Here is an 11,481-nt window from a genome sequence, read left to right on the forward strand (position 1 = left end):
CTTTTAAAGGTTGTGCCCTGCCCCCTTCCCTCCTGTTTCAATAATACAGCTTTGATCACCTACAGAATGATGTAGTTCTGCTCTACAATAATCACAGCTATATTGCTTTTTACTTTAGTTGTTAGTAAACATGAGTCTAACTTCAGGTTCAATGATCACAAGTTCAAGGACCACAGGGCCTGAGGGCATGGATTTAGTTGGTTCTCTGCCACTCCTTTTTCTTCCTCCTGCTCCTCTTATCAACTCTACCCAGTGATAACTATCTACTTCTATTTATATTTCCCCTGTTTCTGATTCTTGCTTCTTTCTTATTTTTGCCAACATTTTATTATTCATGTTCTGATTGTTAGATGACTCATATCTTTTCTGAAACAAGACGAAAATACATAAAGAAAAAAATTGAGTAGTCAATACAGAGAACTTGAATCATTTCAGAGATAAAACCTAAGTCCATTATACACATAAGAACTGTGTACCTGTGCCTGTAATTCTAGTTTACTGTTTCCAGTCTTTTTCAGTTTTCACTTTCCTTTTGAATCCCCCTATTAAGTAGAAAGTTAAAAGGTTTTTGAAGGAATACATTTCCATTCATTATAGCATAAACATGTTGGGAGACTTTTACATGCAAGTATCAAAAGAATCACACTAGTGCTAACAAGAAAGAACTGCATTATAATGTCATTTTTCAGTACCTACATGTTCTTTTTCTAAAAGAACTGAGAGTATTTTGGGGAGAAGGAAGCAAGATAATAAGAGAGACCCCTCTCATTCTTTGCATACCTTATCCATATTTACCACTGTGCCTGAAAGACTTCCCAATTCCTGAAGGAAGATTATCATGTCAAAAATTTAAAAGTCTCTGTCTCTTAACTTCATTAAATATCTTCCAAAGATATATAGGGCAGTAAAAGAAAGAGAAAGAGAACACAGATAAAAATTTAGACCCTGCTAATGGAATTTAAAGCTCAATAATATGTACTTTCAGATGCAATTAATATTTGCTCAGAGAAGAACCAGGTAATTAGAGCAGATGATCTCCAATAGGTGGGTGTGAATATGAGAGATCAAATACATCTTTAAGGGATGTGCAAGACTAATGTTTGTTCTCAACTTCACTGGGTAAATTAACTCATTTGTGAATATTTCAAAGAATACAACTTACTCAAAGGGAGAAGCTTATCGACCAATTGATAATCTGTTATATTTTTATAAAAATAAAATATGCATAACAGATCCTTGAAAACAAATTTAAATTTTTTCTGTAGAAAGGAAATGTGCCATGAGATAAGGTGAGATAAAAGAAAATAGAAACACATGTAACAGTTCTGTCTAGGTTACTAATGAATTTGAGGAGATTTTTAGTAGACTGTTGTGGTTTTTAACTACAGATTTTATCAACCACATAAATATATAGTCCTATTACTAGCTGAAGACATTATGTTGTTGTGAAAAGTCGACTAGGATAGGAAGTAGGAACATGGGTTTAAGCCAAGGCCCAACTTTTATTTGCTTTGTGACCTTGACCATCTCATTTAATTTTTCAAAATCCCAGAAATATTTTCCTATCTACCTGACCCAACTGTTTAACAATCAAAGGACAAAGGAACAAAGGAGAGACAGATATGAAATCATTATATATTCGAAAGATACTACAAGTACTATTACTTTATTATTTAATGTTGTTAAGCTCTTATTTTTCAAATGTTATACAATTGGCACACTGTACTTAACCTATGAAATATTTCTATATTGATTTTAAGGATGCCACACATCCATCTGTAACATGTAAGAAGCTGACAGCAAGGACTTTCATTAGCAGCATAAGTAAAAGGGCATTTTAAATGTTTTAATGTGTTATAATCTGGAGTTGAGAAGAGCAAAGCCATATCCTTGTTTGTGTGTGTGCTAAGACTGCACAACCCAGAAATGAGTGACTCTATGCTAGTAGAGGCCATGTGCCAAAAGACTGCTAGAGAATTTAAGAATTATGAAGAAATAATTCTAGAGGAGAGACAACCCTGTTCATTAGCTACCACTGCCTTATACTTGGAAGAACAATTCCACAGAACATTCTGGAACAAGATTTGGAAAACTATGGCCAAATCTGTCATGCTGCCTGTTGTTGTAAATAAAGTTTTATTGGAATATAACTGTGCTCATTCCCTTGGGTACTTTGTGCTGCCGCAGCACAGCTGAGTAGTTGTAAAACAGACTGTGTGGCCTAAAATATTTACTATTTGGACCTTCACAAAAAGTTTGTTGACCCAGTTCTAGATCACTGTCTTACTGATGTCATTGGAAACCTCCCAGAAGTCAAGGAAGAAAGACAATTGGACCATTAGACTTATATTTGTAACCACAGACTTGGGTATTAATCTAGGTTGCTGTTGTAACATAATGCTTTTCAAATGTGAATATGAACATCAACTGTGTAGCATAGGGAAAAATAATTTTTGTTTAAGAAAGGAGTCCACTGCCTTAGAGTGTCTCTTTGAAAACGTAAGAGATCTGATAAAAAGGCTTGATGTTTGGATTATACAATTCAAGTGCCTGGTCTTCTGACCCTTGAGAATTGTGAACATTTACCTACAGATTTAACTCAGGGGTCTCTCATGGGCACAGGCGCCATAATCACAAAGATTGTCCTCTTGTCTCTCAAGGGAGTAAGAGAAGTTTTAATTGTTCTCTCTTCTGCTTTTTATATAAATTTGTGTGAAATTCTGTCCAGATTTTGTAGTCACTTTCATATGAAAGGTAGCAGAATATGCCACCCCAAAATATGCTTCTTTGGAATAAGGATTATTTTGAGTTGATTATTTTTGAGCAAAAGTAGAAAGAAGAAAATCTCTGAAAACAGAGTAGAAGTTACCTTTTACAAAGGCATTTACACACCAAGGGGGTAAAGAGGGGTGGGATGAATTGGGAGATTGGGATTGATATATATACACTACTGATACTATAAATAAAATAGATAACTAATGAGAAACTACTATATAGCTCAGGGAACTCTACTTAATGCTCTGTGGTGACCTAAATGGGAAGGGAATCCAAAAAAAGAGGGGATATATGTATACATATAGCTAATTCTCTTTGCTGTACAGTAGAAACTAAAACAACATTGTAAAGCAACTATACATCAATAAAAATTAAAAAAACTAAATAAAGAAATTTACATTTATAAGGGCAATCTTTATTTTAAGGGTGTCTCCCTCTCTGTACCAGGAAGAAAAGAAGGACTAAATCAAGAGTTACTTCTCTCAGTGGAGAAGGCATGGACTTAAATCTGTGTAACAAAGCTTACCTTTACCTGTTTACGCTGTTTTTCCTGCTAACATCCCTTAACTGGCTTCCCTGCCCAACCCCCAACACTTTCTTTTGTTTTTAGCTGAAGATGGTATTTAAGGTGGTGGCTTTGGCCATTTCTGGGATTCTACTCATTTTTCCTGTGTATGTCCTATGTATAACCGAGGTATATATATTATTAAATTCCTGCTTATTTTTCTTTTGTTAATCTGTCTTTCAATACAGGGGAGTCTCAGCCAAGAACCTAGAAGGGTGAAGGGAAAATTAGTTTTTCTCTGCTATACATATTACCTTACCTGCATCGGCCTCTCATAATGCTTACCCAATATTAAAATGATGTCCTCTCTCTCCCTCTCTCTCTCCCTCTCTCTCTCTCTCTCTCTCTCTCTCTCTCTCTCTCTCTCTCTATATATATATATATATATATATATATATAATTTCTACATTAGTATGGAGGGGTCTTCTGTTAGTAGAATGCTTTTTTTTCCCCTCACAGTACGGACATGGCTAAAATGCAGATTCTTCTTGGTAGACTTGGTGAGGCACTCAAGATTCCACATTTCTAAGAATGATGCAGGTGATGCTGATATTCTGAGGAACACATTTTTGAGTTACTAAATTCAAATAGAATTATTATGTTTTAGATTTTCTAAAACTAAATTTAGCTTTTAAAACCCCATTTCTATTCCAAGTCACTTGCAATTAAAATTCAGTCTCTTTTGGGTAATGTCAAGTAAGAAAAAATAACTTTTCCTCCAGCCTTCTAAGTTCTCAGCTGGGAACCCCACAACAAAAAGATTAATAAGAGAAAGACAAACATAAATGAATTAACATGTGTACCTCATGTATATGTGGAAGATACCTAGAGAAAAATGAGTAACTCTCAGAAGTAGCTTAGAATTCAGGCTTAAATACAATCTTCAACTAAAGACAAAATAGTGGGTGTGGGAGTGGCCAGTTATTGTGGGGAGACCAGAAAAAAAGTATGGTAAACAAGTGTAAGATTTGTTATGCAGATTTAAGTTTACACCTCCATCCATAAGAGTTTCTCTTGATTTTGTCATTCTCCTCTTCCAGGTTCAGAGAGGGAGATAACCTTACAAATAGAGATTTCCTTTATGAATGTAAATTTCCCCCATAAAAGGGTAACTTCTACTTTGTTTTCAGAGCTTCTCCTGTGTCTGCTCTTTCTCAAAATAATCAGCTCAAAATAATTCTTATGTCAAAGAGGTATATTCTGAAGTGGCATGTTCCACCACCGACAGTAACAACTGAGTCAAATGCACAGCTCTTTTTTTCTTCCTTTTTGGCAAGGTGGTTTTACTCCTGAGGTGCTGGGGAAATTTACAGGTATCTTAGGTATTGTTGGCATGCCTTTCTGCCTTACTCTGATGGCATTCATTGAGGTTTGATTTTCTTCCATTGTGTTTTCATCAGCTTGGGCTTCTGCTGCCGAGTCTAAATCTGTGGGCTCATAACATGGCCAGTCACTTGGGCCATCCCATCTAACTTCTCCTTATTCCAGGCTCAGAACCCTTGTTTCATCTGGCCTTTCTCAGCCCTTCTGAACCTCATAAAACCCCTAGCTGTTTACTCTCTCCAACGATGTAGTCAGGGACTTGAGGCTTTCCTTGAAATCAACAAACTAGCCCTGTATGTAGGCATGGCTTCTCCAAAACCCTTACAGTATCCTGGTCTATGATAGGAGTGAGGCAAAAGCTTACTGTTCCCCAGTTCACTCTAATCCCATCTATGGTTTCATCCTTCCCCTGAGACTCACTTAGGATAGAGTCATGACTTGTGGTCCTTTCAGAGACATTCATTCACCCACAGGGTTTTTGTCTTTATTTAAAATTTTTCGAGTTCGATTGGTAGCGGGAGCGGAGAGCGGACCCCAGAGAGCCCTGAGCAGCCCCACCACCGCCGCCGGCCTAGTTACCATCACATCCCGGGAGGAGCCGCAGCTGCCGCAGCCGGCCCCAGTCACCATCACTGCAACCGTGAGCAGCGAGGCCGAGACCCAGCAGCCGCCCGCCGCCCCCCCCCCCCCCCCCGCCCTCAGCGCTGCCGACACCAAGCCCGGCACGACGGGCAGCGGCGGCCCGGGTGGCCTCACATCGGCGGCGCCTGCCGGCGGGGACAAGAAGGTCATCGCAACGAAGGTTTTGGGAACAGTAAAATGGTTCAATGTAAGAAACGGATATGGTTTCATCAATAGGAATGACACCAAGGAAGATGTATTTGTACACCAGACTGCCATAAAGAAGAATAACCCCAGGAAGTATCTTCGCAGTGTAGGAGATGGAGAGACTGTGGAGTTTGATGTTGTTGAAGGAGAAAAGGGTGCGGAGGCAGCAAATGTTACAGGCCCTGGTGGAGTTCCAGTACAAGGCAGTAAATACGCAGCAGACCGTAACCATTATAGACGCTATCCACGTCGCAAGGGTCCTCCACGCAATTACCAGCAGAATTACCAGAATAGTGAGAGTGGGGAAAAGAATGAGGGATCGGAGAGTGCTCCTGAAGGCCAGGCCCAACAGCGGCGGCCCTACTGCAGGAGAAGGCGCCCACCTTACTGCATGCGGAGAGCCTATGGGCGTCGACCACAGTATTCCAACCCTCCTGCGCAGGGAGAAGTGATGGAGGTTGCTGACAACCAGGGTGCAGGAGAACAAGGTAGACCAGTGAGACAGAATATGTATCGGGGTTATAGACCACGATTCCGCAAGGGCCCTCCTCGCCAAAGACAGCCCAGAGAGGACGGCAATGAAGAAGATAAGGAAAATCAAGGAGATGAGACCCAAGGTCAGCAGCCACCTCAACGTCGGTACCGCTGCAACTTCAATTACCGACGCAGACGCCCAGAAAACCCTAAACCACAAGATGGCAAAGAGACAAAAGCAGCCGATCCACCAGCTGAGAATTCATCCGCTCCCGAGGCTGAGCAGGGCGGGGCTGAGTAAATGCTGGCTTACCATCTCTACCATCATCCGGTTTAGTCATCCAACAAGAAGAAATGAATACGAAATTCCAGCAATAAGAAATGAACAAAAGATTGGAGCTGAAGACCTTAAGTGCTTGCTTTTTGCCTGTTGACCAGATAACTAGAACGATCTGCATTATCTATGCAGCATATGGGGTTTTTATTATTTTTACCTAAAGACATCTCTTTTTGGTAATGACAAACTGTTTTTAAAAAAAAAAAAAAAAAAAGCCTGGTTTTTCTCAATACACCTTTAAAGGTTTTTAAATTGTTTCATATCTGGTCAAGTTGAGATTTTTAAGAACCTCATTTTTAATTTGTAATAAAAGTTTACAGCTTGATTTTTTCAAAAAAGTCAACAAACTGCAAGCACCTGTTAATAAAGGTCTTAAATAATAAAAAAAAAATTTTTTTTTTCTATTTTATTCATGATGAATTTTTTGCATTAATTTTGATTAAAAAATTGCATTAAAATATGACATCTTGATTAATGATTTTTTGGTGACCCCTTAAATTTTGCACCCTATTTGAGTGGCTTGCTCACCTCACTCGAATCCCAGCCATATCATCTTTTCCAATTTTCTCCTTCCTGCCCAGAGCAAATGATCTATTACCCCATTTGAGTGGGAAACTAGCACTTAAATTATCATGCATCATCATTACATACACTTGCTACTGATGATCTTACAACTCTGTTTTTTTTGGATCTTGGTTTCTTGACTCTCAAATGCCTTTTCCTCATTTAGAAGACAAAAAAGAAGAAGAAAAGCCCTAGTCCTGTGAATTGAATGTATTGACTTTCATGATTGTTGTTTTCTTCAATGAGTTAAAAAAAAAGTGTACTTGGCAACTCAGTTGAATGTGTTATTATTAATTATTTTTTATTATTATTACTATTATTGTTTTCCATTTATATCCACTCTCTGCCTATATATAGTGCATAAAAAAGCCATCATATTTTCCCAGTGAATAAAAACACAGTTAATATCTGAAAATATTACTTTACTATAGTTTACAATAATAATTGAGATAAGGTTAGATTAGGTAGAAAACTGATAATTGGCCAGTATCTAGCTGCTACAATGCAGATGAACAGATAATAAAGTCCTTTAAAAAAAAAAAAAGAGGATAAGGAAATACTTAGTTGATTGTAAGAGCCTCTGAAGGTATGGGTTGTGTTTCATATATTTTGGCAGATAGGAGAGAGTTAACATATATTTGGTAACTAAGTATGGAATCATGGTTGGCATTTTAATGATGTCATTTATTTCCTACTTACTATATTTTGTAGCATCTCAAAAAAATCGACCAGAATAAGAAATATCAATCATGAGAATATATATTTTCTCCACATTTTAGGCACAGGCCACTGGTTATTAAAAACTGTGGAAATAAAAAATTTTTTAAAGGGAGGAAATTTAATTCAGGCTCCACTTTGAAATAAAAAAACAATAAAGTAGAATGAAAGGGGGAAGGATAGGGAGCAGAAGGCCACGTAGAGAAAATAAACCTTTTGAATTGATTTCGAAAAGAGATAGTAAACTGGACGGAAAGCATAAAAGTACCGCTGTAGATGGAATAACTTGATGCCAGTTCCAGAGGCAGGAAGAGCCACGTACCGTCTGCAACAGATGTGTGGGAGGCACAACAGTCCTCTGGGAGCTGTGAGGTTAAGGAAGTAACTGTGCAGGAGGCACAGTGACAACTGGCCTCTTGCTCACTGAAAGCAATCAGCACGAAGGAGGGTTGGAAGGTGTCTGGAATTTCACACTATGCTCTTGAAATAGCTAGTAGCTTATTTTTATGAGAGCCCTGAGACATATTTTCACTGATCCTTTACCCAGACAGTTGAGTTTCTTTAATGAAATGACATTACTCCTTTGGGGAAAGGATTTGAGGACAGGGAACAATCAGGCCTACTAGCAACTCCCACTATGAGAGGTGCTCTCAAGAGCTGGCTGGCTCTGCACGCAGAAAGGAAGCAATTATGCTTTCATTGCAATGCATTGCTGAGAGGTAGGGACTTCTTAAAGATAGCTCTTTTTAAATCCACCTCTCCCACCCCTCACTGTCATCTAAATGAATATAAAATAAGCTTAAAGGAACTGGGAAACTAAAATTATAATGACAGTGATGATAATAAGGACATTACCTTATCTATAATTTTTATACTGTAGTATGGATTTTCTTGAAAAAAAGTATTTCACAATGCTTATTTAATATGACGAACTCCACATTAGTCTTATTTTCTAATTTTAAGTAAGAATTTTCCCATTTTTCAGTTATATAGTATTTACGTAGTGCCATATTATTAAATGACTCAGAGCACCTCCTCCATCTTCATTTTTTTCCTTTACACGATGAATGAATTCGGGATCTGACAGTAGATGGTGCTATTATTTCAAAGACCATACAGTACCAAAGACTTTCAGATTATTTTAAGACTACAGAAACAAGTGAGAGAAAAGTGTGAAACTTGACACCGTTTTCTAGTTTGCAAAGGTTATGGAGTGGGAAGCTATTTTTACATAGTGACCTATTCTGTCCTTTTGGGGGATAAAATAACAATCAAAGCTTCCCTTAGTAATTAATAAATTCTGGCTCCATCGAAAAGAAGAGCTATATCCACACTTAATTTTCTCCTTTGAAGCAGCAACAATCACAGATGCTGTTGCTCATACCGACTGCCATTACAGACAAAAAGCAATTCACACGTGCTCAGCAATGCAAAAGATGATATTAAAATGTAAAACATGTGAATGTGAAGTTTCCTTAAAAATACTGAAAAAAATGATATTTCTAATATAAAGCAATTTATATGTAAAACATCTGTAATCACAAAAGCACCTTAAATACAATATTCAAATGCAAGCAATGAAACCCTGTATCTGACAATGATAAATCAGCATATTAAAAGCTTGCCTCTTCTGGCAGCAGATGTTCTTTGAAAGAGAATTGGTAACAGATGCACACCATAGAGGGGGCTCAAACAGTGGTGACACAGGCAAGGGCCTGAGTGGAGCCAAAGCTACCCTCACTGCTGGATCATGGCACCTGCAGCTAAAGCACAACTGCTGTCGAGGTTCCTAAAGAGCAACAATACAAGCTGTCTCTTTAAAACCCCATTACTCAGCCTTAATGGCCATTGATGGGAACCCTTTACCTCTCTCAGTGGCAAAGGTTTAGATTATTCTCATTTTTCATGCCCAAACAAAACATATGGTGATGGGCTCTCTTAAGGGTGAGCCACATTCTCCACCTAAATTTGCAACTCAGAACACCTAAATGTAAAGAAAAATGTAAACCAAATGACGGGTGATATTGTGGAAGTAATAACAAACACCGATATTTGAAACATCTGGATAATTAATTGCATCATTTTAAAATCTGTATGAGTTTTGTGCTGCAGGGCCAGCCATATTTTCAAACATGCACTTCTAAGAAATTTCAGTCTTTTAAATGGTGTCTCTTTTAACCCTTGAGCTCCTAATAAGAGACTTTTGAATTGAATATGGGTTTTAATTGTCGATTCACAATTCTGTTCTATTAGCACTGCTAATGTCTCATGTCCCTTATATGCCTCCTAACCTTGAGAATTATAGAATTGCATGAGTAATATCAAAAATAAGTAATATGCCATTTTAAATAGGTTCTTTGAAAACAATTGCTAACACTGCTTTATTTCATATTATACACATTTTTCTGTTATTATCTACATGTGGCAATTTTAAGGCATGGTCTCAAATTCTTAGACATTTCTACCATTTAGAGGTGATGTCTATGCCCATTTCCCTTGAATCTGGGTGATTATTTTGACTAATATGATTCAGAGGAAATGATGTCACATGACTTTGACTTCAAGACAAGATCAGAAGGAGCTTTAAAGCTTTTGCCTGCGTCTCTCGGAACGCTCACTCGCTCACCATAGGACCCAGGTGCACAAGACCCCACATTCTGAGAAGTCCAAGCTGCATGAAGAGGTTGTGCCTTGATTAGGTGCCCCACTCCACAGCTGAGGCTACCCTTCCAGTCATCCCAGCCCAGGTGCCAGAATGAGTGAAAAACCTCCAAATAATTCCAGTTCCTAGATGTTGATCACCTCAGACATTTGAATCATTACAGCTGAGGCCCTGCTGTGTCCTCTTGGGATATCTGACCCACAGAATCACTAAGTGTAAGCTGTGGGTTGGTTTGTTACTCAGCAATTGACAACTGGAGCACCAGAGGTGGGTTATAAACTGCGGCAGCATTGCCAGTTGTAAATTGTGAAGATATTCAGGTGAGTATGTTAAGTTTTAGATACTTCCAGTATCCCGAGTCTCCTAATAAAGTTTCTTGCTTTGACCCTCTCCTCCCTCCATCCAACCTAGTTACAAAGCTAGTTACAAACGTGTATCCCTGCTCTGCCACTCTGTACCTCTTCCTCCCCCCAAATATCTCCTGCCTTCCCTTTGCCGGTAGTCCACCCTCCTTAGATGGGTATTTACTGACCTTTATTCTCTGTCACCTACATATACCTATTTATTTCCAACTATTCCTACAAATGGTTTACTAAATCCTGTGAATTTCAATAGCAAAGAACTAGAAGAATCTCCAGGGTCATTTTCAAACTACATGTCCACTCTGTGAAGTTCACCTCGAACCCAAGCACGCCTTGGAGAATCATTGATTCAGTTTTCCAGTGCAATGGATAAGTTTATGGCTATCCTTAAAATACAATAAAGGGCATAGATGTAGTTAAGAACCTCTAAACTTTCATGTTATAGACATTGTTCCTCAATATCTTTGCTTTTTCTATTCTTACTATTTAGGATACTGTCTTCTGTTGCTTCCTCTTAGTTTATCAGAGTCAAATTATTTTTCAGTCAAGAAGCATGTAAATTCCTTTTCCCTAGGTGTTCTTCCTAGGATTTAAATATGATGTTCCTAGATATCATGTATTGACCACTCAATGCCAGGCACTTTGCTTAGCTCTTTACATATATCACGTGTCACTCAATTTTCTCAAATGCTTTCTATTACCAATCATTGGCAATTGCCCTATCTTACTTTTCTCTGTTGTTTATACTTTTACTAACATTGTCTCAAATGTTTAAAATGACCCCCGAAAGACAAGGATTTATTTATTTTTTTCTTGGTGTCCCTAGGATATTTATATAGTGAGTTGGGACATAATGGGTGACCAATAACAATTT

At 38.1% G+C, this 11,481-nt stretch overlaps 1 protein-coding gene across 1 annotated transcript; it reads left to right on the forward strand.

Annotated features, from left to right (window-relative positions):
- Positions 1-5,096: 5,096 nt before the first annotated feature.
- On the forward strand, positions 5,097-6,326 carry LOC118897814 (Y-box-binding protein 1-like). The gene has a single exon (XM_036857178.1). The coding sequence runs from the start codon at positions 5,097-5,099 to the stop codon at positions 6,264-6,266; it is 1,170 nt and encodes a 389-aa protein (XP_036713073.1). The 3' UTR covers positions 6,267-6,326.
- The last annotated feature ends 5,155 nt before the right edge of the window (positions 6,327-11,481 follow it).

The sequence above is a fragment of the Balaenoptera musculus genome, chromosome 7, assembly GCF_009873245.2.
Source record: "Balaenoptera musculus isolate JJ_BM4_2016_0621 chromosome 7, mBalMus1.pri.v3, whole genome shotgun sequence".
NCBI classification, from domain to species: Eukaryota; Metazoa; Chordata; class Mammalia; order Artiodactyla; family Balaenopteridae; genus Balaenoptera; species Balaenoptera musculus.

Bases quoted from the DNA above. Each gene is read 5' to 3' on its own strand.
- LOC118897814 (XM_036857178.1), top strand. From the start codon at position 5,097: ATGACTTGTGGTCCTTTCAGAGACATTCATTCACCCACAGGGTTTTTG.